Below are 27,987 nucleotides of genomic sequence, written 5' to 3' on the forward strand. Positions count from 1 at the left end.
ACCGAAACAAAACTGTTTAAGCAGTGGTGGGTCTCTGCATGTCATCCTTGATTCACAGAAACAATGACTGAGGAGTCAGTGTTGAATCAGTATATGCTGGAGAATGTCAGGTTTGGGGTACAAATGGTTAATATAGGCTGGCAGCCTGGCACTAATTCCTATGCCTTTTGCGTTTCCTCTCTATGGAGCATTCACCAGACAAATGTGGGTGATATCTGCTGCATGGTGAGGTGTGTGTGTGTGTGTGTGTGTGTGTGTGTGTGTGTGTGTGTGTGTGTGTGTGTGTGTGTGTGTGTGTGTGTGTGTGTGTGTGTGTGTGTGTGTGTGTGTGTGTGTTGATTGTGATGGAAAGAGGGCTCAAGGGAAGGGGAGGGTGTACTCCTCCTGAGACCAATGATGTGTGTGTGTGAGAGAGAGAGAGAGAGAGAGAGAGAGAGAGAGAGAGAGATCCAAGGGCAGGCTACACTAAGGGGAGGGGAGAGACACATGCACACACACCATCACAAGCCCCAGTCAGTTGCTCAGAGCAGAGCCCTGGCTGAACCTCACATTCTGTCTACATAAGAGGAACATCACTGAACAAAATGATGACTGGGCAATAGCTCCTGCAATCTAGCTTATGAAATTACATGCCAAGGACCAAGGACTAGCAGAGCAGAACAACCTTCAAGGACAGGACACAACAAGGTGTAAGAGGACCAATCAGTTGATTATTGACCTACGAGAGGACCTGTAGTACTTCTACTGGTGCTCTCTGCCTCCAAGGCTCATCACTTCTGCTTTTGGACTTCTTGGCTGCACAGCAACCCAGTCTGGCTCTGTCTTCTTCCTAAAATCAAGATCATACGCTTCAGCTGTATAGCTGTACCGTTTAGTCTGCCACAGGCTGACGGTGCTGCTCTATAGGCTCCGTGTTTGCTTCTGTGTGAAGCAGTGTAAAACAGACTCAAGACCATGAGTGAATCTAAGAAAGGTGAGCTAGCCATCCGTGACAAAGCCCTCCAGCATCAGCAGCGGCGTCTGAAGCAGGCCACCCAGTTCACACACAAGGACTCGGCTGACCTTCTGCCCCTGGATGGGCTGAAGAGACTGGGCACCTGCTCCAAAGACCTGGTGAGTGAGAGAATGGCCTTCAAAATGTTATTGCATTGCTTGGTACAGTGTTTTGGCAGGCTGGAGTTTACTTTGAATTATTTTCCCATGAGCTCCCCTCCCCCTCCCTGGCAGATAAGATCATGAAATGAGCTTATTTGGACATTTGACTCATGAGATTGTTATCTGTACATTGCCAGCTGGTTGGCGGTGTCTTTGGGTTTTGTTTTGTGTGCTGGTGTTGAGTTAAAACGAAAATAATGCATGAAGGCCTGGTGGTATCAGTTCTCTAAAGCAGTGGTTCTCAAAGTGGGGTTGGGGGACCCCCAGGGGTCCTTGAGGGAGTGCCATTCAAAGTAGTACAATGATAGAAATGGTAAGTGATGAAGAGGATAGTCTTTAATTACATCATGGCCACATAATCTCTGACAGACATCCTTGTAGTCACCAACACAGGAAGGTTTTGTCATTGTCAGTTGATACATAAGAAGCTATTGGAATCAGTGGCAACAAGAGAATAATTGTAGGGTTTTCTGTTACCCCCAATGCAATATATCTGGAGCTGGGGAGCAGCCTTGAAAAGGAGATAACGTCATGTTAAAGAACATGAAAGATTCTGGGTTCTGTCTGTTCCACACACACAGGAAGGAATGTCTCTTGAAACTCATAGCGAGAGAGCTGAGTGTTCATTTATCCATTGTGCAAATGTCACCCAACGGACCCTTACGTGTCGCTTTAGTTACATTTTCATGCTCAGAGTTAAATGAACCCTCAGGATTCTATTGTGTACATCCATAAACTCAGGACCATGCTGCCACAGAGACTGACACTCCTTAAAAAGCTGACATATATCAATCAATCCAACACTTTTCCACTTCTGTATAGCTCAATCCATCAGAAAACCCATTAACAGCTCTTAAACAGAAGCTCCCTAGGCACTGAAGACAGCATCTGTTGCCCCTCTCTAATGATGCTTTCACTGCCCCACTGTCAACTCCAGACACAGCTCTGGCAGATTCCCCAAGAAGCAATAGCAGCCTGGAACCTGTTATAAACATAATCAGTTCAATGCGCAGCTCCTTCTGGCATTGTGGCAGTGTCCTTGAGCAAGGCACTGCTCCAAGTGAGCAGGTTAGTGCCTTTCGTTACCTCTGCTGTCGGTGTGTGAATGTAGTGCTTTCGATAAAGGCGCTGTAGAAATACAGATTATTTAGTACAATATGTTGAGAGAACCTATTGGTAAAAATATTAATACTAATAAGGATCTAGCTTGTAAGTGTTTTTTAAGTGTGATGGTGCAGGAAAGACAGCCATAGATTAGGGAACAGTCATGACCAGGATAATTCCTGATTGACATTCAAGGGTGCATGAATCACCTTAGTCAAGAGGAATTTGTGAAAGAAAGAACAAAAGAGGATCTCTGATAATCAAACAAAAAGAAAGAGGTCCCGCACACTGTCTGAAACTTGCAAAAATGTTGCTCTTTATTTAGGTCGACGTTTCGGTCGTTAGACCTTCATCAGGACAGACAGATTGTCTGTCCTGATGAAGGACCTCTTTCTTTGGTTTGATGATCAGAGATCCCCTTTTGAACATTGGCACCTTTGTCCTACGCACCTGTCCAACCTGGTGTGCATCGGCCTTCTTCTAAAAGTGAAAGAAATAACAAAAGTATTTCAATGAATGCAGCTAAATCTAAACTTCATCTTTGGCACCATGTCATTTTGACATCTATTACAGGAAGATGACACTATCGTGATAAGACAATTATATTCTCCTTGGAAGAAGAATTACATTAATTTCAATAGCCCTTGAAACTCAATTTGCGATGCATTGTGGCCTCAGGGGTCAGGTTGACATTCACATTAAGTGAATTTCACATTGAAACCTGCAGAAGCAGCCAGCAGCCTGCAGCAGCCATTGTTGACAATCCTGTGCCAGTCTAGCACTTTTTCTATAGACAACTGCAATAATAATTTCAGGATTTTTACAGAAGCTCAGTGACCTTGAGTTTAGAGTGTCAGCCCTGAGACTGGGAGGTCAGGGTTAAATTATTGGCTGAATCATATCAAAGACTATAAAAACGCATGTTTCTGAGACATGCTGTTTGGCACTCAGTATCAAGGGTTGGGTTGGGGGTGTGTCCCTGTGACATACTAGTTTCATGTCCAGTTGGTGTACTTCAAGATGCCTCCCGCTATGGGAACAGGAGATGGGCTCCTGACCTATGGGCCACATGGCTCGGGAACCGTTTTCTCCTGTATTAAACAGGAGAAAAACTTCTCTAAAACCCAATTTCCTATTAGTCTGTCTGTTAAAACTATACCTGCTCATAAGCATATTCATCTGCCTGAGCTTGTCTTTCCATGGGCATGAGACAGTTCTGAAATGGCATTTCAGTTATCCATGTATTATTCAAATTAGCCTCTTACCTACCACTTTGAAAATCTAAAATGGAAAAAATTTAAATGGAGCACTGTATGTGCTATAATGCTACTGTTGGACAGAAACCTTGTATCTCTATATTTCATATTTTATTTAATTGTTCGTGTTGTGAGCTTGTAGATTGGCTAATTCTGCTATTTTAATTAATTTTTTTAACAAAAGGTTCACCTATATTGACATGCCCAAAATAGGGATGCCAGGTTGAGGTCTGTCTGTGGGTTTTATTAATATTTAACCTTGTGACAAAATAATAACTACCTTGGATCAATTGGAACACAGGTTCTTTTTTTCCTTTTCGGACATACAAGGTTTCTGCCTGGCAGCGAAAATATATGGGACACAGGCCTTTTAGCCAGAACCTGCTTTTTTCTCTCCACTTGGACTATGGCAGGCCTCTCCAGTCCATTCCTAAATTCAACACTGGAGCTGGTTATGTAAGAGTGGATTTATTTTTCGCTGCTCTCTTTAGCCCAAGGCCCTCTCACTCACAGCATCATCACTCCAGAGTAAGACATGTTGTACCGCAGTGGCCAGAGTCAGAGACCAGTGGGCATAAAAAGACCAAACACAAGCCATCATTCAAGCACAGAGTGAAGTGAGAGGAGGCAAGGGGCAAGCTGAACTGGGTTGATGGAGGATGAATGATTTAATAAGGCCATTGTGGCATTCCAGCATCCTCTTATAAATCTTATCTTACACATGCACGAAACCGCTGCGTGCGTGTGAGTGTGTCTGTAGTTCACGTATCTCGAGAACCGTCTTGAGCAATCAACTTCAAACTCGCAGAGTAGATAAGACCCAAGGGAATAAGGATAAGGATAATTCCTTTAACAGGTCCGTTCATGAAAGTCCTTGCGGGTGCAGTGCCTGATTTCAGGGTGCATTCAGGGTGCATTCACTGCATTCAGGGTGCAGTGCCTGAATGCAGTGCCTGGCATCGAGTCGGTCGGATCGGTGGTTGTCCAGAACCGCAGATCCCACCGATATTATGCCCATATATAGGCATATACAGAGATTTGGTTATCCAGAACCGCCGATCCATCCAATATGCCCATACAGTATATGGGCATATACTGTAGTAAGTAGTATGCCCTATGGAGATACTCCTCGGGATACGTGGGTTGGTGCTTTGTCATCACACATTACATGCATTATAGCACATCATGTGTCTGCTATTGTGGTGTGTATGAATGGGTGAATGTGAACTACTGTGTAAAGCACATTTATTTGAGTGTTATATAAAATGCAGTCCATTTACCTTTGGAACAGAGAGAGAGACGACAAATAACGTGCCCGTGTGTGTCAGTGTGTGCGTGTGTTTGACTGTGATCCCATCAACACCTCAGCTGGGATATTGTGTGTAGCTGACATCACACATTTTGTTCCCCAAAGCTACTCCAAAGTGAATCGATACACTGTACCTTCCACTGCCTGTCTGTCAACACACCCTTCAGCGATGCACTCCATCCCCTAGCCACGCTTTTCTCTCACAAGTCTCCAGTGGTGTAAAGTAACTACTGTAAGTACATTTAGTCAAGTGCTATACAATTTTCTGTACTTTTACGTCTACTCCACTAATTAGTTCACACAGCCAATAAATGAATTAATCACAAAAAAAAAAGAGTGAACAGCTCATTTTCAAAATCGTATTGATTCAAAGCACTGTAAGATTCTGTGGTGGTGTCATGTCAAAACAAACAAGAACAAGTGCAAGGATTTGTTCATTCATTCTGAGTGATCACTTGCGTTTCAAAAGGTCTCATTTACTAAAAGAAAAACACTCCACGGATTCTCTTTCACATGCATAGTTGCATACAGCTCTAACGATTTACAGCTTTCTAATGAGACTAATGAGAAAACTCGCTCTTCAAAGGGTTTAGTGAAAACAACAGACTCAATCAGTGTGACTGGTGGGCTCTTGGGGATATTTCCAATTTTTTGGTAGAGTTTTCTCTCAGCGCCTGTTGTCTCCAAAACAAGCTGTGTTGAATTGATTCAGATACAGGCCTATTATTAGCATTGGGCCAATTAGGTGCACTGTTCAGGCAGCCTGAAGACAGACCCCCCCCCCCCCTGCCTGTCTGTCTGTCTGTCTGTCTGTCTGTCTGTCTGTCTGTCTGTCTGTCTGTCTGTCTGTCTGTCTGTCTCTCTCATCTGGAGCAGAGATGAGGCAGCAACAACACTCACCCTCATCTGCACTGAACACGCCTTGCAGGAAGACAGGGGGCTAAAAATACCTGACAACAAGAAAACAAGGGGGAGGGAGGGAGGGAGAGAGAGAGAGAGAGAGAGAGAGAGAGAGAGAGAGAGAGAGAGAGAGAGAGAGAGAGAGAGAGAGAGAGAGAGAGAGAGAGAGAGAGAGAGAGATAGAAGGGAGGGGAGATGATAGCAGCTGTATGGCTGCTGCAAGGCGCCCTGGCCTATGTGTCTACAAGACAGTCACTGGGGACCGGCATCAGGACAGGACGTGCTCACGTGATTGGAGATGACGAGAGAGAGAGAGAGAGAGAGAGAGAGAGAGAGAGAGAGAGAGAGAGAGAGAGAGAGAGAGAGAGAGAGAGAGAGAGAGAGAGAGAGAGAGAGAGAGAGAGAGAGGAGTGGAGCCTGTTGCTGCCAGATAATTAGTTCACACAGCAATTAGCCTCTAATCTCACCCAGAGAGCGAAGGAAACGCTCACGCACGCACGCACGCCCGCACGCACGCACATCACACACTCATCACACACACACACTCATCACACACTCATCACACACCATACAGAGTGACAACCAGAGGGAGAGAGAGTGATTAGGGAAAAGGATGGCATGCTGTGACAATGTGAGTGCTAGTGTGACATGGCACTTATCATCTTGTGTCAGTGAGCAGGGCGGTTTGGACTGGAACACACCACCAGTATGCAGGTCGCATACGGCAGCCATATTCTTTTTTTAAAGGATCAGTGAACATACATAGTCAGGGGATATTAGCAGAATATTTTCCAATCTTGGAATAAATTCCTTACCAAAAAAAATCTTCACCAATGTGTTTGTAAAGGTGTCTAGTAACACATCTCACAAAGACTGAAATGCAGTATCCCTAGGAGAATTTTTGACAGCTCCTTAAAGTTGGGGTACCCACCATAACCTTGGTTAAAAAAATCCAAATTTAATTCTGTTTTAAGTAGCATGTGAGGGGTCAAACTAGGGTGTTTTTATGATTCTGAATCCATTGCAATCATTTGTTTTGCACCAAAACCACTCCTTGGGCTAAAAACGGCCATAGCCATGTGTACTTTTTGTGTAAAAAGCCCATTGAGATTGGGCCGTTTTTAGCCCAAGGAGTGGTTTTGGTGCAAAACAAATGATTGCAGACTGAGCGACTGTGTTTCAGTTTGTCAGTTTTCCCCATTATGTTCAGTCTCAGTTCAGTTTGTGAAACCACAGCGGCCCAACAAAAGTAAACATAGCTTAGCTTTTGATGAGCAAGCAGGGTATCTGAAATACCCCGGTTAATGTTTAAATTCCTCTGAAAATGGGGACAAAAGTAGGATTATGTTGAAGAATATAACAAATGATAAATGTTCGGGTACCAACATCATGAACAAAATGATCAGACAAAAAAAAGCATCTTACAATTTCACGGTGTATCACAGTGGAACGGAGGATTGATGTGTTTAACAGAAAATGACTCTTGAGCATGATGAATTATAGACCGAAACGTGTTGCTAGGGAACGGCTTGGGTCCAAGTCTTCCTGTCAGCTACTGATATTCACAAACACTGCCATAGCAAATATACTTGTCTTGGACTCATACAAGCCTAAACTACGGCTTTGGGCATTTATACTGATCTCGACTCTGACGAAGCTGTGAGATATTAATGACGAGGTGTGAGCTGCTAGAAATGTCAGGAGGTACGAGCCATGTGACACATACGTCTTCATTTGATCGCCACCCCAGTGTGTATGACTTATCATGTAATCAGGGGCAATGCATGTTCTGCATCCACCAAATTCAATATGTAGCTACACAGTGGTGGATAAAGGACACAGATTAGACCGGTACGTCATTGGCGCTGGGATACAAATTAGTGCTCAACTGCCTCACCAGTCGGAAACGGAAGCTCAAGTCCGCCTTGCATACTGTTGTACAATCAGTTTATCCATGGGGATTGGCGGCTACTGTGTCGTTATAGGCTTCTGCTGTATATCTCCTAAACATTATAGTGTAGGTTACATGTTATGATAATAATGCTGTGAGTAGCCTATGACCAACTAGGATTCACATGCCCTACTCTTATTATCGTCTCGGCTAGTTAGAGTATCCGCCTGAGATTCAAATCCCACATTTTATTTACCCCAGCTAACCCCCCTGCTTTTACTGTTTTTACATTTAGACACAATTTATTTGTATCTTTTTTTCCCCCTTACCTAATAAAGCGTATTTCTCTTTTATTACCCATGTAAAGCAACTTTGAGTACTTAGAAGAATGCTATAAAAATCGGAGGCATTATTTTTGTGATTATTAATTTAGTCTATATAATACCAAAACAAATAACGCAAGATTAAGTGACAAATTGTGCAGCTGCTCTCTCCACACAGTTTATCTCTATGCACTTGTCTTGTTAAACTGCCAACAGGGACTGAATGTGTCCTGTTCAGTGCTAGACTGGAGAGCCCTGCTTGAATAAGACCACGGGCACAGCATGTGCATGGGTGCATTTGATGCTGGTGGTCACGTCATGCTCAGCTTGTCACTGTGGACCTGTATGTATGCAGCATAACACAATTTCCTCTCAAGCTGACCCTGGTGTAGAGGCAGGGCACCCTGGCCTGCCCAACATCATAGTTGATGACAGACAGCGAGAGAGAGAGAGACTGGAATTACATTTGGCCCACCGGTTGTCATCTCAGAGAGAGAGAGAGAGAGAGAGAGAGAGAGAGAGAGAGAGAGAGAGAGAGAGAGAGATGGGGGGAGGTTGGAATGACATTTCGTACACTGGATGTCATCTTTAAGCTACTGGGGACACTCTCAAGTGTGTGTGTGTGTGTGTGTGTGTGTGTGTGTGTGTGTGTGTGTGTGTGTGTGCATGCATGTGTGCGTGTGTGTTGGCGGGGGGGGGGGGGGGCTGGAATTACATTTGGTCCACTGACTGTCATCTTTGAACTACTTTGGTTGCTTCCTTCCTGGCAGGGAAGCAGTCGCTCACTGAGAAAACCTTACTGCAGTGGTTCCTAAAGTTATTCATGTCAAGGACCCCCAATTAATATGAATTTTGCCGCGGACCCCCGTCTGAAAAGATGTTGTGCCAGGGACCCAATTAAAAGATTGGGTTATTAAAATGTTACACAAATATTCAGAATTTGTCCAAATATTTCAAGATTTTTTGATATTATAGCACATTGCATTGCAACGCGTTGAGAGCTTTTGAGCTTGAGAGACTTTCAGGTGAAAAACGATGCTATACTAAATTCTAAATCCATTCTAAACTAAATTTGGAACCACTTTCTATGTTTATAAAGCATTATACTCCGCTTATAACACTGTATAATTATAGTTATGAACATACATATTCATATTGCTTTATAACAATTTGCAATAACAATAATGCAGACACGTACTTCATAGAAAGTGTTTTTATGACTTTTTCTTTATTATAATCCTCTGCACAGGGAATAAACAGTCTAAACTAGTACAGACAGAGAGAGAGAGAGAGAGCGAGAGAGCGAGAGAGAGAGAGAGAGAGAGAGAGAGAGAGAGAGAGAGAGAGAGAGAGAGAGAGAGAGAGAGAGAGAGAGAGAGAGAGAGCATGCTTATATAAAATGTATTCTTCACACCCTGCTGGTTCTGCTTTGTTGACTGATACACAGTAGGAGCACACCTTTCACCTAGCCAATTAGCTCACTGTGTGTGCTTCCGTTCACACGGCGCGTATTAAGCACTCAAACCAGAGGCACTCTTAATCACTGTATGATTTTAGGTAAGGAGAGGAGATAGATATCTTTACTACGTCCATGGACTCTTTGTGGCCTTTTCTGCATTAATAGACAGTCATACAGTCTGTTCTACACAGTACAATCCTCAGTGTTAATCTATCCATTTGTAACTCTGAGAATGTTATAGTATATGTTAAGCCAAATTATCTTACATGTCTGTAACTCTGTAAAAGGTCCATTTGGTTACATTTGTAAACTCTCAGTTAAATGAACAAAGATCTATTTATTATGTAGCCTATACAATGTTTGATGCTGTCTGTGGATCCACAGGCTGTTGTTAGAACGGGTAATTGAGAGTGCCCGTGTGAAGGTTAAGCTCAATTTGAATTTAAAGTATTAGGATTCACAGCGAAGGACACTACAACTCGGTCAGGTGTAACGGTCAAGCAGTGAGAGGCGGGGGCGTGGTAAATACAGTCACACATCGTTAGCCTCATAGCATAATTGCCTACGTACGTTTTTGGTCAAATTGACATTTCTGCCTAACTCTACTCTCCTAACAGCTGCTTCATTGTGCCTTCACCTTGTTGAATGCTTGTTACATTCCAAAATCACTTTCTGCCTAAGTCATTTTAAGTCAACTTTTTGACTTAGGCAGAAATGTTTTTTTGGAACAAGCATTCTTAGAACATAGGCAATATGGCAGGGTGTTGAAGATAGTTATGGAAAAAGAAAAGGAACGTTTTCAGCACTTTAGGACAATAGGACAGTGACCATTGTCATCCCTTATTAGGCAGACAGAGACTGCATTCAGATTTTGATTTGAACATTGACATGCCAACATACTGTTCCACCTCCCTTTTCCCTTAATCTTAGTATTGTCAAACGTATAGGCAATAAAGAAGTTGTCCGAGTCTATGGTATTCGCACCACAACACAGGGTGAATCAGCAGTGTTAGGAGAGAGTTCAGCAGAAATAAATAAAGGCAGATAAACATGACTTAGGCAAAAAATAGTTATTTTCTCATGATTGCCTAAGTCAACTATAGAATCTAGTTACTAGATGACTTAATCAGATAGTGATTTTTCATTTCTTCTTGTCTGAAACCCTTAAAAATATGTCTTGAGCTTGGAGAGTAGATCCTGACCCATTGTGTTGGAATAATAGTTGGTATGGGAGGGTTACATGGTGCCTTTCCGACATGTCGCCTTTCCGACGTTAACGAACCCTATACCTAACCCTAACCCTAACCTTAACCGCACGCGGAAGCCACTAGTCGGAGTGGCGAGATGTCGGAATGGAAGGCGGTTACCGTATGGGTTGTACACAAAGAAAAAGAAGAGCAAGGCATGGAGCCATCTGTGACTCTTTGTTGACCTGTGGATAGCTTTCACAATAACATTTAGAAATTGCCTGCTCTAAAGTGAAGACACAACAATTTCTTCAACAGTGCTGGCAAAGTGGCCTGTTGATTGCATCAGGAAAGCGTAGCAATAGATTAAAGTAGCAGGGAAGGTAAAAGCTAGGTGCAGACTAAGACTTCCCACACCGTCTAATGTGCAGGACTGATGGTCCAAGACCGATAAGTCCTGTCAGTATATCGTCGGTCAGAAACCTTGTATCTCCATAATTCAACTTTTTATTTTTGTAAATTAATGCTCTACTTCTTTGTGCAACAGTGTCGCAAAAAATGTGCAAAAATAGCACAGATCTACAAGCTCCCCATTACAACGCATCCCATTATGACGCGTTAACTTGTGAGCTTGTGTATCTGCTATTTTTGTTTTATAAATATTGAACCAATGAAAAGTATTAAGGCTTAATACTATTAAGTATTAAAAAAAAAGTATTAAGGCTTGTTGACTGCAGGGGCAGTCAACGAGGGCAGAGGTACCGGGGCAGGGTACTGGACAAAACAGACCTGAAGCCAATTCTATATTCTGTACATGTCTCCTAAATTTTAACAGTATTCTGACAAACTTAATGTTTCTATATCAGTGGTGCTCAATCTTTTTCATATTAAGGACCCCCAAAATGATATGTATTTGGCCGCCGACCCCCATCTCAAAATATGTTGTTCCAGGGACCCCCAGAAGCCGCGCTACGAGCTTGTAGATCTGCTATTTTTGAATAGCCAAAGTGTAAAATAATGCTTTTTAGCTCAAATAAAAAAAGTGACACAGCGTTCCAGGTCTAAATGGGTTAAATACTGTGGGCATGATTGGAGGTGAGTGAATGCAGGTGGTCACACTGGCCGGCACCAGATCCAGACACACCCACACCCACTCCTAGGTCAGACTGTGACAGTAACAGTTTTGGACATACAAGGTTTTCACCTGCCAGCGACTATTATGTAAGTGTTTGCGCATGCTGGCACCTCTGGGCCCAGCAGCTCAACAATCGACGGGCAAAATCTAAACAGCTTTCATGTTTAATCTCAAAACGAGAAGCGAATATGAACACCAGCCTGTGATTATCTGTGCTGCGGGGAGACAGCAAACTGATAGCTGAGCTGAACGTTTATCTGTGGTTAGCTGTTACTGGAAGCCTGTCACCATTACAACAGCTCTCCAAAAGCTATCTTTGGTACGGCATACCTCCAAAAGGTACAATTGTTTTATTTTAGTTTTTTATGTTGTTTTTTTTGCTTGCTAATTTAACCACTAAAACCCTCTATAGTAAAAAATATAGTAGAAAAAATACTTAGTTGACCTGGGTCAATATGTACTTGTGTAATGTTGCAATGCATTGTTGTGCAAATCTGTTATTTTAGGCAAATGCCCCCCCCCCCCCCCCCCCCCCCCGGAATAGGGATGCTACTTCAAGTGGTTAAAGCATTTTTGTGCATTGAAATGTAAATGTAATCAATCCCTTCAGGTCTCAAGTAAGTAACTCTCCAAAAATGGTGTTATTCATGTTATAAGCTGGAAAGCCTCTGAGGTGAAAGAGAAACATGCATTTGGCGATGAATGACACCGTAAAACAAAGGGTCCATTTGGTTCCATTTCCATTTGTACACTCTCAGAGTTACACACCCATAGGATCCATTTGGTTTCTAATTATCGGTATTAATCATTTAGCTGGGGACTCCCTGGACCCCCCTCAAGGAGCCCTGGGGGTCCCCAGATCTCACGTTGAGAACCAGTGGATACTAGACCTCATCCCGGTGATGGACAGAGTGCGTGTCTGTGTCAAGCTGACCTTGACGACAGTGTTGATTTCGTTGACTAAAACTACAACGAAAAATGTTCGTCGACTACCTTTTTTCACTGACGAAAACGAAATAAAAAAACGAAACAAAACGTAGCTACGATGACTAAAACTAAGACTAAATATATTGACAATTTCGTCAACAAATAAAAACTAGACTGAAATGATTAATGGAGAAGAGATCATTTTATGTTTGGTTGCGCTCGGGTGTTGCGCTCTGAAAATAGCAGATCTACAAGCTCACAACTGTGAGCTTGTAGATCGGCTATTTTAGTCGACTAAATCAACTGTAGATTTAGTCAACTAAAATGTTATGATATTTAGTCAACTAAAACAAACAAACACCGAACAACAAAAACTAAAACATTTCAGATGACTAAAATACGAATATGACATTTTATTCAAAAGACTATGACTAAAACTAAATCAAAATTTGCTGTCAAATCAACACTGCTCCTCTCTCTGTCTGTCCCAGCAACCTCACAGCATCGTGCAGCGGCGTCTCCTCGGGGGGAACATCACCAGACTACGCGGGGAGGCCCATGACCTCAACGCCCGCATCGAGTCCCCGCTGGCTGACAACAAGGACGCCGCCGGCGACTCCGAGGAGAGGAGCGAGAGCACGGCAGACGACTCCACGACGGAGGAGGGGGGGTCCCCGGAGGAGAGCGAGAGGAGCCTGCGGTCGGACGAGGAGGAGGACGACGGCGGCGGCAGCAGCGAGGCGGGGACCAGACAGACGTCTGGGAAGACAGAGGTCACGGATGGCCTGCTGCGTCCCCTCACCGCCCTGCTCATTCAGTGCAAAGTAAAGAACTCTCTCTCTTTGTGTCTCTGTCCATTGTTACAGTGGTTCTCAAACATCGTCATGTCAAGCACCCCCAAATTGATACGAATCTGGCCGCGGACCCCCATTTGAAAAGGTTTTTGTGCAAGGCAGATCTACAAGGTGGTGGTCCGCGGCCAAATATATTTAATTTGTGGGGTCCTTGACATGAAAAAGTTTGAGAACCACTGATTATAGCAACATATGTTTTTTCAAAAGATTCAAAGATTTCAGTTACAAATGTTCGCTTTAAAAAATAGATTTGCACACATTTTCACGATTTACTTTTTTTTTGCAGATCTACAAGTTTATAGCGCCGCGCTATGAGCTTGTATATCTGCTATTTTTGAATAGCCAAAAAAATCTAAAAATGACACAGATGCGTTCCCGGTCTTAATGGGTTAAGCTTTTTTTTGCTGGGGACCCCTTGAAACCCCCTCAAGGACCCCTGAGGGTCCCTGGATCCCACTTTGAGAACCAGTGCATTACAATGCTCTGGTCACTTTTTTTTTTGCCTACCGATAATGTGGGGGGAAAAAACAACACTGGCACGTGAGAGGAATAGAAGATGGCACCCTACCCTCTGCTCCCAATGACTTCATTATTTATACCCTTCATTTATTCCGTCCGCTGCACAGATGAGCAGGATCTCATCGGCCCGTAATGGTCGCCTGCTAGTGAAAGGTTTCATTAGAAGATGATCTCCCTATGCGCTCCCTATAATTTACACTCCATCGGCTAATAGCATAGCACTCACTCAGCGCTTCGGCAACAGTGACTCAGTACATCCACAATTAATACTTAGTGGAGGACAGTAACAAAATACATTTGCATTTGATTTTATTAGACGTTATACAGGAAAAAAACACATTTTACATCATGTTCATCGTAGAAACGTCAAGGATACAGACACATAAAAGTCTTGCGACTTATTTTCATTGTGGTCCTTGGTCTGAGACAAACAACATTGCAACAAAATAAATACAGGTAGACAGTACAGTAATACATAATACAATCAATAGCTACACTACCTACAGCATAAATACATATAATCGCATTGCTAACATAAGTGACCCCCTACTATTCTACAACATTTTCTAAAAGCCATGCTTTGACCCTTATCTTAAAAAGGAGATGGCTGCTGGTGCTCTTTATAGTCAGGGGTAGCGAGTTCCAGCTAACTGCTCCTCCAAATCTAAATGAGCGTTTTCCCATTTCAGTGGTGAACATGTGTACTGTACTTAAAGGACCACTTCACCCATTTTCAACATTATCTTCATAACTGGTCCTCACTAATGCTCATTATAAGATGGCACCATTTCTGTTTACTCACTCCGCGTCTCAGCGGTGGGCTGTGGACAGTTCAGAAAGCTGCCTACCAGTGACATCATCAGACCAGGTTTGGTCAATTTCAAACAAGATTTCATACCTCTTTTTTTTATTGATGCAAGAACAATGGCTTTTATTTCAGCATGTTTTAACATAAATCTTCTCTTCTGTGGGTCCCTGGCACAAAACCTTTTCAGATGGGGGTCCGTGGCCATATACATATCATATCTGAGGGTCCTTGACATGAAAAAGTTTGAGAAACACTGGTGTATACAGGCAGACTGTGTGTGCTAGGCTATAGGGCACAACAGCGTCTGTATACTGACTGAGTAGGCTCAGATCCTTCGGGACCAGCCAAGATGTTCTGTACTCCGACTGTTCTACCTGTCCATCATGCAGAGTACTGCGTGGTACAACAGTACGACCACAAAGGCCTCCTGAGGACAGGCTGAACAGCTCCTATTAGTCTTCTAGAGCAGTGGCTCCCAAATGTTTTAGCTCGAGACCCAAAAGAGAAATTTGATGTCTCTGAGTGAAAATAGCAGATCTGCTATTTTCACTATTTGTTATTATTATTTTTTTGTTATGGAATTTATTTCTTTTTTTTGGTGGAAAATGACACATTTCTTTTGAGAAATATGTCTTGTGTCTTGCACCTGGCCACGGATGTGCGTGCACTACCTTTTTTTCATTTTTACATTGCGACCCATAAAAACCCACAAATGGGTGTTTGGGAAACACTGCTCTAGAGTCAGCCTGGTCAGCCCTGAACAAAAAGGATAGTCATTTTGTATTTTAAGACTAAATGCCAGACGCCAGAGCAGGGTTCCGAGCACACTCACAACATCATGGGTCATGTCTATCGTCGTCAGTATGCAAATAGTTTCATTCCGACAGCAGTGCGGTGAAGTTCAACAAATGTGCCTGATCTTTGATCTGTGACTAGAACACAGTGAACAGACACTTATTAATAGGTTAATGGACTAATCCTGTCAAGGGGCTGATGGCTTAATATTTTGCGACGTTCCTCATTCGGGAGGGATGTAGTCATGCATGAGTTGTTTCCCAGAGGCTGTCAGAGCCACAAGGACAAGTACAACCCCCCCAAAACATAAAAACAAAACAGTGTTCAATCTTTGAATAGTCCCTTGTACATTTGGGCAATTATGTATATGTGTATAGGCCTACCTTACTGCACATTCTATTAATCCAGATATGAAATTATTATCATTGTTATTAGTAGATTTAGCACAGTCTTGCGGAATATGCCCCAAATATATTTATCTGCTTGTTGTGACAAATAAAACATGCTTGAATCCTGAATATTGAATCATGAGTGCCAGGACATGTAGTTACAGTATCTGTCATACTGCAGGAAAGAAACCAATACAAATCCTGCTCTCTACAGACTAGTGTTTGAAGTACTGTTGTGTAGCAATGTAGCGTGCGTGTGCGTGCATGGTTAAATTGGTTAACTTTAAGGTTCATTTAGGACATTTCCACTGATTTCAGCATTTTACTTCATCACTCATTGTGCTTCATGCAGGTTTTGCATCAACTTATTAAATGCAAAGGGCTCGTTAGTTACTCATTCTGGAGCTATTTTTAAACATCACAGTAAGAGCGGATTTTTTGCACTGCTGACAGCGAAACAAAGGCAGAGGGTTGTGGCCCTGCTGATAAGCCTTTCTGCCTGTGAGGACCGAGGGGGCTCTTCTAGCTCCATAATGGATTCAGTGCGTGCAGTGTGTGCTCTGTGTGTGTGTGTGTGTGTGTGTGTGTGTGTGTGTGTGTGTGTGTGTGTGTGTGTGTGTGTGTGTGTGTGTGTGTGTGTGTGTGTGTGTGTGTGTGTGTGTGTGTGTGTGTGTGTGTGTGTGTGTGTGTGTGTGTGTGTGTGTGTGTGTGCCGCCTGGATGACTCATATTGAATAATTAAATAATTTAATCCAAGAGGGAAAATACCCATGAGTCAAGTGGATGCAGTGTGATCTAGGGAGATGTGCGTGGTTGCAGGAGACAGGTGTTAACAAGCCATCACTACGTTCTCATCAACAAAAAAAGAAAAGAAAGCGTTCTGCAGAGTCACAGTGGGCGTTAAAAGGAGAACTTTATGTAAGGCAACGACTAAAGCCCTGAAATGACGAGGCAGAGGATGGAGGCACAAGTGGATTTCAAGTAACATCGCTGGGCTGGTGTGTTACACTCGCAAATGGAAACATGTCATGTTTCCATGAGCAGTGTGACTGACACACACTTGAACGGGGAGGCGCCATATTGCTCATTTCACAGGCACACAGCGCTACCATATGCTGTGATCACATTTCTCATCCTACCAACGGGCTGCGTTTCCTCTCACGTATTGCCTACATGCAGAGGGAAGGCATCTTAGGCTTGACATCGTGTCAAGGACCCCCACAATGATATGTATTTGGCCACGGACCCCCACCTGTAAATGTTTTGTGCCAGGGAGTAGGGACCCTCCAGAAGCAAAGATTTGAGTTAAAAGTGTTCGCTTCAAAAACATATATTCAAAGATTTTCACAAATTTTCACGATTTGTCAAAAATAGAAGATCTACAAGCTCATAGCGAGGCACGAATTGACGCACTGTGAGCATGTATGAGTTAACCAAAGTTAAAGTGGTTAAAATCTCATTTAGCTGGGGACCCCCTGGTACCCCCCCAAGGACCCCACTTTGAGAACCAATGTGCTGGCTAGAGAAACACTAGAGTGGGTTTTAAAAGTGGAACTTCATAAGAAGACCATTACAGACAAACAGCCACCATAACTATTACAGTCTGCCTTCAATGGCTGCTTCCCCTTTCTCATGAATCACAGCATTGTGACATGAACTAGTCTGTAGGTAGCGGTGCAGGGCATGCGGTGCAGGGGAATAGAAACGTAGTTAGAATCAGGACAAACTGCTCTTCAGCACAGCTACCATGATAATAAAGAGTGACTGACAGGTTAATATACACAATGTGCTGTATCAGGGGGTCAAAGTTATAGAAGACTCACTCCTAACCTCATCAGCACTGGACAAATTGAATCATAGGTCTTGCCATCATTACCGCCCTCAAATACGGTCTGAAATTTCATGTGGATTTGGTTCACTGACTATTTATATCCTCACCCATTAATGTTTGGGGTAATATTTAATGCATTAGTAATACATTCAACAGGAAGCAGGCTTAAAGAGACTCTCAAGAATCAAAGTGCAAATCGCATGTTTTGGAATCAGCATCTTAAATACTAAGCCATCAGCAGTATAGGGCTCAAAAAGCTGAGCAAGAAATACAATACAAATACAAAGACAGGCCATTAGCATGCCACCCAAAGCGTTCATAAGTGATTGATTGGCTGTTTCAAGTCTTGTTGACTAAAAGCTTGTATTGTTTAACAGAATAGTTATTATTTAACAGTCCCTCCCCCTGACAGAAGATGAATACAGACAAGACGCTATAAACAAAGAACCTGGACGCCAAATTATTAACCATTATAAAACACTGAATATCCATGGAAACAGGAGTTTGGTATCTCAGTTTGGCTGTTTCACATTCACACCTCGCTGCCAAACACTAGTCAAAGGGTTGCATCCCATTCACTCAAAGCCAAACAGTATTGTCTTTTCAAGGTTCATCGGGCGCTGTATGAGTGCACTGCTTTGTGACAGGCTGTTTCCTTCCATGTGGCTGCGCTGCTGTGAGCGGAACATCATATCGTCTGCTGTCTCTAAAATCCTGCATGTGCCCCCCCCCTCCCTACAGTGCTTTGAGACTGAGGTTAAGGCATCCATCAACACCGGCAGCCAGCACAACCACATCTCCAGCTCCTGCTGTCGGAGGCTGGGGTAAGAAAGACATCATTCTACAAGACATGTTGTCAGCCTCAAAAATGTCCACTCAAGCGTGTGTGTGTGTGTGTGTGTGTGTGTGTGTGTGTGTGTGTGTGTGTGTGTGTGTGTGTGTGTGTGTGTGTGTGTGTGTGTGTGTGTGTGTGTGTGTGTGTGTGTGTGTGTGTGTGTGTGTGTGTGTGTGTATGTGTGTGTGTGTGTGTGTGTGTGTGTGTGTGTGTGTGTGTGTGTAAGATTTGCTTTTTTTACAGCACCTTAATTAAATGTGAGTGTGTGATTTAATTAGATTTTGCCCAATTCTTTATTATTTATTTGCCTCTAGGGGCACCACCTCCTTTTTTGTGTAGAAACAGGAACTTGGTTTGGCCCCTCCCCTTTCTTAGTCCACTTCATCCCGGGTGCTTCAGTGCTTATTCCTACTAACAACACTACATGTTTAGGGCAGTGGTGCTGACTGCTGACAATCTGTTTTGAGATATTTATTTAATTGCTAGCAACCATCATACATTGAAGGAAAGACAATTGAGGATAAAAAAACACAATAAATTAAGTCAAAGACTTAATTGTGGTACTTGTGTGTGTGTGTGTGTGTGTGTGTGTGTGTGTGTGTGTGTGTGTGTGTGTGTGTGTGTGTGTGTGTGTGTGTGTGTGTGTGCAACAATGCAATGAGGATCTTAACTGAATATGTACACGTATATATATTTTGTGTGTGTGTGTGTGTGTGTGTGTGTGTGTGTGTGTGTGTGTGTGTGTGTGTGTGTGTGTGTGTGTGTGTGTGTGTGTGTGTGTGTGTGTGTGTGTGTGTGTGTGTGTGTGTGTGTGTGTGTGTGTGTGTGTGTGTGTGTGTGTGTGTGTGTTGTCAGACTAGTCCCCGTCCAGGACAGTGCACCTTGTGGCCTAGTCAACACAGTGAGAGGTCTGCAGCTGCAAATGGGCAGACAGAGTGTCCAATGCTCAGCCGTTGTCACAGGTAAGAATTGTCTGCACTACGTTGATTAACAGTATTTAACTCAAGGCAACATGCTGTGAAATGGATTTCAATCGCATGCTGTATGAACACAGGTGACAGCTGAAATCCTTAAGATCATCTAACCATTTATAGTGACAGTCAAGCTAAAAAAAATCAACATGTCAGTGCTCACAAACATAGTGATTTTACAGATCCCATGACGCCAAGTCCCCCTGACTGACATCAGAACAGTAGTGTGATTTTATAAAAGACTCTGATTCAGTTCACCTGTGTGTGTCAGCTGTGTTATTTACGCACAAAAGGCGGTGAAGTCTCTAAGTTATATTTAGTTATGCGCAGGTGTCGCACACCAAAAATAACGATCTGCAAGCTGGCCGATCTGCAATTTCCAGTGTGGGCGACTATATAAATCAGGCTTGAGTCCTGGCTGTTAGGCAGTGATTCCAAAACGTTTTAGCTCAAGACCGAAAAGAGAAATTTCACGTTTCTACGGGATCCAAACCAGTGAAAATAGCAGATCTACAAGTTCACAAGCTTGTGGATCTGCTACTTTCACTACTTCATAAACTTGAAAAAAAATGTATTTATAGTATTATTAGACGTTTTTATTTGATTTAGAAAAATGTTGGAATTGTTTTTAATTTGATGAAAAGTTGTGACTTTTTTTTGTTTAAACTTTTTTAAACATTTTGAAATAATAATTTAAAAACATTATGTAGGAAACGAAAAAAAAGGGAATATTTACTCACAACCCATAAAAATTGGACCGCGACCCAAACATGGGTCCCGACCCACTGTTTGGGACCCACTGTGCTGTAAGGTGTTGGCATGGGTCATGTGCTTTCTGGTGCAGTCAGCATTCTCACCTATTGAGGACTTCCTATTAAGGCAGCCAGGCAGAAATCACACATCAGCCAAAGAACAGTTAGGATGGACACCTGAATGGACGGCGATGTGTGCTGTCGACACACACAAACACACTCAGTCTCACGTTACCGGGTAGAATCCCCCTGAGGACTGTACAATCACCTACAGCCAATAACAAAGGATGACGTAACCTTAAACCACAGCCTTCTCCCTTACATGGACCCTTCGTAGAGCAACCATCCTCAGTAATGTAATACCCCCTACACACACACACACACACACGGCGCACACACACACCTGCACTGCACCATGCTGTGGTGGGAAAAGTACTCAAATGTTGATGTTTTACTTAAGTAAAAGTATCAATACTGCAATGGAGAACTACTCCGTTACAAGTAAAAGTCCGGAATTCAAAATTTACTTGAGTAAAAGAACAAAAGTGTTGGTATCAAAATGTACTTAAAGTACCAAAAGTAAAAGTACTAAAATGTTTGAAAATAGCAGATCTACAAGCTCACAACGCGCCGCGATGCGATGCGTTGTGAGCTTGTAGATCGGCTATTTTCAAATAGTGTATAAAATAGGGCTAAAGTGGTTAATGTATCTAACTATATAAATGGCGACCGACTTCCGCACCCTCGGTGCGGACACCCCACAGCTCTGTTATCGAATAAACAACGCACCGCCAGACCACATGTCGCCAACTGAGTCGCCACGGCGGCCGCGCTGAATTTACGCGTCGCGTAGGGGACATCTCATTGCTCACTACACCTTTTCCACCGCGCAACATAATTAATTCTACTCACCAAATGTCGGACAAAACGGAAGGGGAGGCAGCTTCGTACCGTTTACCGTGCGCACGACCTAATCACCACAACAGCAGGCAGCCGGTGCGGGAGTTTTTTCCTTTTTTTCCAAACATTTTTTTTGGTCACCATTTTCTCCAGGAACCATTTCTGGTGTAACGCCACCGCCAGCATGCGCTGGGTTGCGCCGCCATTGCACTCTGCCCATCTCCTCCACACCAACACACACGCAGCTCCTTTGCTTCAACCCCCCCCCCCCCCTTCTTACGTACCTCCTTTGTTCCACCCAGGCCGTTACTTTCACTTCACTCATGTCTCGATCACACTATGTCCGTCCTTCACGTGCCATGTTCATCCCAAACACAAAAACAAACAAGTCGGGTTGCCAAGTTCAGGTTGGCATGCCAGGTTCTCTAAAAACAAGCGCCAGAAACAAGCAACCACCTTCATGAAAAAAAAAAAAACACCGAAGGGGTCCGCCATGTTCCAGGGGGGTCCCCGCGCGTCCCAACACTCCACAGGGGGTCCGTCGACCAGCAGGGGGTCCGCGGGGGTCCCCCTCAAACATCAAAAATATATTTTTTTCAATTGTTTTTTTTTTTTTTTTAACTTTTCCACAGTTTTACTCCAGCAATTTCAGTACCCCAATATACACGCGGCCACGCTGGGCCCCGTGCGCGGCTGGGGTTGAGGGGGGCGTAGCCCCCCGAAACTCTAGTGTTTTATAATGTAATAACCTATATCTGCAAAGTAGCTAGTAACTAAAGTTTTCAAATAATTGTAATGGAGTGAAAGTACTCAGAGGCAAATATTTGCCTCTGAGTTGTAGTGGGGTAAAAGTAAAAGTATAGACAATTGGGAAATACTCCAGTAAAGTAAAAGTACCTCAAAATCGTACTTAAGTACAGTACTTGAGTAAATGTACTTAGTTACTTTACACCACTGACACCACACTGTACTAATGATATAACTTCTAGACTCATTCATGCATGCTCATGTACTACAGAACTATATAAAGGGTTCCGGATGAACCCATAACTGCATAGATTTCACAGTGCAGTTGGAAATTCTGTTTGATCTGTTCCCTTCCCTAATCTCCTTTAATTTGTTCTGTTCTTCGTTTTGCTGTCTTGCAGAGGACAAGGTGTTTGAGCTGTGCCTTGGTCTACACACTCTCTTGGAGCTCAAAGTAAGATCCTAATTCTGCAAATATGACGTACCCTACACTGTATTGTGTGTGTTTAAATGAGTGTGCAAACCCGCGTGTTTAGTATAAAAGCTGAGACTCCAGAACAGAAAATAGTCATACCCCAAAACACCTTCACATGAGCTACACAGATGGGGCACCGATAGCTGAGGTGCGTACCACATGGATTCTGACTTTTAATGAGGTTGCCTCACTGATATTTAGCTTTGAGAGAAATTGGTTAGTTAACCGAGGCTCTGCATCCTAAGTTCTGCTTTTTCCTATCAGAGAAGTATCCAGAGAAATGGTAGCCACATTTGGAAAGTTACATTAGTCAACATTTGGAACAGAGACTGTGTCAGCGTCTTGGTCAAGGAAATGGCCTCAAAATAATGTTTTGTCTTAGTGAAACAGGGTGTTTATAGCCATTTAAAAACAGCAATAGGCAATCAAGGAATCCAGTGAACCTCGCAGAAATTGTGTCTACATACAGTATGCATTTGCTCTCAGGCAAGAATAATGTTGCGTCAACAATGGCTCATCAGCTAATAGAGCTTATAGCTTATGCAATATCAGCAGCAGCAGGAAGGCTTTAAGGCCAGTTGCAGCAGCCATTAAATAGATGTGATGGCATATACGAGGAGAATTGTCCACATACAGTTCTTATAACAAAGCCAGGCTATAGGCACTGTAGTGTCTAAAGTCCTATACTTTTAGGCACTACTGGTTGCCGACAGCTAGGGTTGTTTCGACGTGTGATAAAAAGACTGAAGTCCAAACCGTACGTAAAGTTCATATATAAATGCCTTTATTCTTATAGCTTTTGTGCCAATCACTCCAGCCTACAAATAATAAATACAATTAAACATAACAGTTAAACATAGGGTGGTGGGTGGATAAACCAACAGCCCTCATAAACACAGTCAAAAAACTGTTTGCCTCCTATCAGCAACACCTGCCCTTGATTACAGACAGGGTTAAATACCCTGTAACCCTGGCAACCTTGGCCTTGACCAAGCCCTGTGGTGTCATCATCAATTTAGGGACAAAAAGGCTCAAATGGCTCTTACAGGCATCTTCTGCCAAAGTTGCTCATGAGCCCGGTCAAACAAAGAATCCACTTCAAAATACTACTAAACACCTACAAGGCACTGAACAATCTGGCTCCCCCTACCTCTTCGATCTCCTCAAACCTCCTCAAAGAGCTTCACGATCAAAGCGGGTGATGATATCATCAAAAGAAAAAACGAAATTACCTACCTGGGCTCTATCTTGGAGGCTGACCTCTCTGGTGACAAAAATGCTGAAAAAACGATCAAAACGGTCCACAAAAAAAAAAAAAACACGTTATTTGCGGAGTATTGATCGTAAAGTCAGTAAGAAGACTCTGAAGACTCTTGCAGTGGCCCTCATACAAGGTCATTACGATTATGCATGTACTTCATGGTATCACAACACCACCAAGGCCTTAAAAACAAGGCTCCAAACATCCCAAAACAAACTTGTAAGGCTACTTCTTGGCCTCAACTACAAAATCCATCTAACCCCTGATCATTTTGATAGGATTGGATGGCTTAGGGTTGCGGACAGAGTACAGCAACTTGCTATGGGCCTGGTCTTCAAGATATATCACAACATTGGGATCCCCCTGTATTTGTCAAAATACTTCCAAAATGTTAATGATGTCCACGATCACAATACCAGAGGCAGCTCCACAAACCTTGTCCAACCCTTTTTTGGCTCAACAAAGGGAAGTAACTCGTTCTCATGCTATTCATCAAAAATGTGGAACGCCCTACCAAAAGGAGTAAAGGAGTGTAAAACCCTACTCTCTTTCAAAACTGCCCTAAAGATACACCTTCAGGAGGCCGCAATTGGAAAATGGCCCCTGTCTAAGTCCTAACCTAACCTACCCCCCTACCCCCCCCCCCCTCTCTCCTTCTCCTTTTGTACATATTTCTCACTCTTCATACCAGTAACCTGTAAACTGATTGTATGACATTCTATAGTAGTTGTGTATATCTGTCTGTCTCTTATATGTCATCATGATTTGTGTGCATGGGGAACTCATTTGAAACAAGCTCTGTGCTTTTATGAGTCTTCCAGTTTAGTAGACCTTGTATTGTGAATTTGTACTTCCATGTACTGTTGTTCTCATGTCTTACTAAATAAAGTACATCAATCAATCACCTCATGTCCCCTCCCCGCTCCCTCAGGTCTGGTGACGCAAACCTCCTTGAGGTCCCTATAAGACCAAGTACCGTACCTGGGGCGACAGAGCTTTTGAGGCCCCAACCCTGTGGAATGCACTCCCCAAAACTCTCAGAGATGCCCCTAGGGTGACCACCTTTAAACAGGTCCATTGAGGGACGAAATTTTTTCGCGGTTCTGGGCGGATTGGGTTCGTTTTTTTCCAGTTTTTGGTTTCTTTATTTCGGTTTTAGGGTTAGGATTAGTGTTAGGTTAGGGTTATGTTATTTAATTCTTATTTTCGCCTGATTTTACCGATTTATTATTAAAAAAAATGTTTTTTTTTTCATATCTTTGATTTTCGGGACATTGCTCTGCTTGTGCGGGACGCGGGACAGAGGGTCCAATTTTGGGACGGGTGGTCACCCTAGATGCCCCCACCCTCTAAACCCTCAAAACCCACCTCTTTCCCCAGCTAACTCCACCCCTTTTTTTCTCCTTCATTCCACTGTATTTATTTATTTTATTCCTTAGTCTTAGCATGTTCTTAGTGTCCCCAACCGAATAAAGTCGTTTTTATTTGTTGTTTTCTCATGCCCCCCATGTAAAGCGTCTTTGGGTACTCAGAAAAGCGCTATAGAAATTTGAGATATTATTATTATTACACAGTATATCACACTGAAACACATCTATGGCCCCAAACGACGGAAATGTGTTGTTATCATAATTCCATCGTTGTTTTATATCACCAACACAGTGCTGCGTGGACCTGAGCAGTAGGATGCTGAAGCTCCAGGGCTCTGGAGAGGAGCTGCCTTTCCTGGAGTCTCTGTCGGACAGCCAGTGCCATCACGACACCAACGAGAACCTGGGCTGTGCGCCACTTCCTTCACCGCCTGCTCTCTGATTGGCTGGAGCCGCTATGTGACGTCATGCGGTTTGTGTCTGGACTGTCCGACCAGTGTCTCTGCACTGCCAAGAACGCGAACAAAAATCGTTCCCCATCGTTTTTCCCTATTCTGGGTTTACATTGTTGTGTTTGTAGAATGAAGACGTTCAACTCGATTATCTCCTACATTCAATTAGTCTAGTTTACACAGCAGGTGGAGGCCAATTATAGGACTAATTTATCATTCTTCGTGATTATGACCTCAAATCAGTTGTAATGCTCAAGTGCATTGTCACTCATTGAAGTATGGGCAGTCCTAATTATTTATAATCACAAAGTCATTGACAAATCGTTTCATTAATTCATGCTCATTTCAGCACTTCAGGTTAAGCATTGAAATAATGCATCATACACAAAGCCAGTATTCAGGTTGCTCTTTCAGCTGTGATCAAAATAAATTGCATATATATATATATATATATATATATATATATATTCGAAGATTATTAAGCTAGCGCACAAGGCCCTTCTCTAGTCATACTGTATCCTTGTTTTCTCTCTCCAAAAGCTGATCAGGAGCCGAATTCAGACTATCATGCCAACCTAGATGGAGACAGGCTCATGATAATGGGGGGGGTCAGCCTACCACATTTAACTCTGACTAGTCAAACTACAAAACATTCCATCTGCATGACTTTGTAGAGTTCTGCTTTTGTACAAGTTGGCATGTTTGTATCGTTGTTTGTCACATGGAAAGTGGCCATGTCTGATGAGTGAGTGTGTGTTGGAGCCCAACAGTATGTTTCAGTATGGCTAGTGTTTCATTATGGGAAAAGTGGGAATAATATTAGATCACTGCGACCTACTTTGGTCTAAAAAAGCTGCCAAAAGTCGACTCTAGCTGCCTTCCCTCGCCTCTTTCAGGACTTATTAATCACTGGGCTGAGGCAGCATTCTGTTCCAATGCCCTCTTCACTGTTTCTCTGAGCACACTTCTAGCTTCTAATCACCTCAAAAGGTTAGCTTTCACTGTATAATTTCCTCCTTATACCACCATGTTGCCGAAGTAATTACTTCGATAAGTCACATTTGCCGATACAGTTTTCCGATAAGACGTGCTAGGCTGCTAGCACAGAACAGAATCAGAGCTGGCACTTGCCTGTCACATGACAAGAACTGGCCTACTATAAGCCCTCGCCCCTCGACTACAGTGCCACTTGCCTTTCTTGTTTCAACGTGTTTTTGCAAAGTGTGGAGAATTAAGCCTAATTTATATATATTTATATATATATGTATTATATTAAGTTGCACAAAGTAAGTAAACAATCTACAATTGTTAGCTTGTAGATCTGTTCTTTGTGGCAATCGACACCCTCGCTCAATGGAGCATACATTAAGCTTTAACCACATCAACCCTATAGCGTCCTTATTCTGGGGTGAACATTAGATGAAAATTGCAGATCTAGACGCTCGCAACGCGTCGCAACGTGCTGCGTTGAGAGCTTGTAGATCAGCTACTTTCATCTAACAGGATGGGGGCCTAGTATAGAGCCCTTGTTAATCTGGTCAACTGAGTGGAGGGTTTAAGTACAGAACAAGTTGCAAGTTAAAGGAGTAGTTCACCCAAAAATGTACTTATTTTCTATCAATTGCACAAAAACATCTCTATGAATTCAAGGCTTCATGGGGTGTGTAATTGATAGAAAAGTCATTTTTTGGGAGAACTACCCCTTTAAGAGCCTTCTTTGACGTGCTCAGAAGCTCACCATGCCTTGCTTTTATAGCACCTGCACTGTGCTGTAGTGGTGCAACAGTTAATCAAACTAATCGATTATAAACCATAATCAATAGTCGATTTTAATTAAAGAAAAGAATCGACTGTGGGGGGAAATTTTGAAATTTTGTAGTTTTTCTTCTTTTGAATGCAAAAAAAGGAAAAATCTGCAAACTTATAGAACTACTGCTATTTTTGTGTGACACTGTTGTACGACAAAGTATTAAATAGGGCTTAAAGTGGTTAATCAGACTAATCAATTTAGTTGATTATAAAACCTCAATTAGATTCCCCCCCCCACACATCAATTCATTGATATATACAAATAAAACAAATGATTAAAAAAACGTGCTCCGATTAATCGAAAAAGTAATTGATAGAATAATCGGCAAGAAAACAATAGATAGTTGCAGCTGTACTGTTCTGAGCTTTCCACTGTGCTGCAGTATCCATCTGACCTCTCCAAAACAAAGGTCGCACATAGATTAGCAATGTTTTCTTCAACTTTGATGTACAATACTAGTAAACTTCCCACGCAGTGTGAGGGGAATTGATGTATGAAAGAAATTTATTTTTTGGTGTTTTTCTTGTTCTGAACAGTATTTTCTCGGCATATATTAAAAACGTATTCTGGCTA

The 27,987-nt window shown here is 42.8% G+C and overlaps 1 protein-coding gene across 1 annotated transcript; it reads left to right on the forward strand.

Annotated features, from left to right (window-relative positions):
- The first annotated feature begins 493 nt into the window (after nucleotides 1-493).
- nrip2 (nuclear receptor interacting protein 2) lies at nucleotides 494-27,979 on the forward strand. The gene is made up of 6 exons (XM_084049910.1): nucleotides 494-1,113; nucleotides 13,138-13,470; nucleotides 18,583-18,665; nucleotides 19,532-19,638; nucleotides 22,448-22,500; nucleotides 25,445-27,979. Exons 1-6 carry the CDS (start codon nucleotides 955-957, stop codon nucleotides 25,592-25,594), a joined length of 885 nt encoding a protein of 294 aa, XP_083906036.1. The 5' UTR covers nucleotides 494-954; the 3' UTR covers nucleotides 25,595-27,979.
- Nucleotides 27,980-27,987: the final 8 nt, after the last annotated feature.

This window comes from Gymnoscopelus microlampas (assembly GCF_963454915.1).
Source record: "Gymnoscopelus microlampas genome assembly, chromosome: 23".
Taxonomy (NCBI): domain Eukaryota; kingdom Metazoa; phylum Chordata; class Actinopteri; order Myctophiformes; family Myctophidae; genus Gymnoscopelus; species Gymnoscopelus microlampas.

Bases quoted from the DNA above. Each gene is read 5' to 3' on its own strand.
- nrip2 (XM_084049910.1), top strand. From the start codon at position 955: ATGAGTGAATCTAAGAAAGGTGAGCTAGCCATCCGTGACAAAGCCCTC. The intron at 13,471-18,582 runs GTAAAGAACTCT...CCCTCCCTACAG, and splicing joins CCCTGCTCATTCAGTGCAAA to TGCTTTGAGACTGAGGTTAA. The intron at 18,666-19,531 runs GTAAGAAAGACA...GTGTGTTGTCAG, and splicing joins TCCTGCTGTCGGAGGCTGGG to ACTAGTCCCCGTCCAGGACA.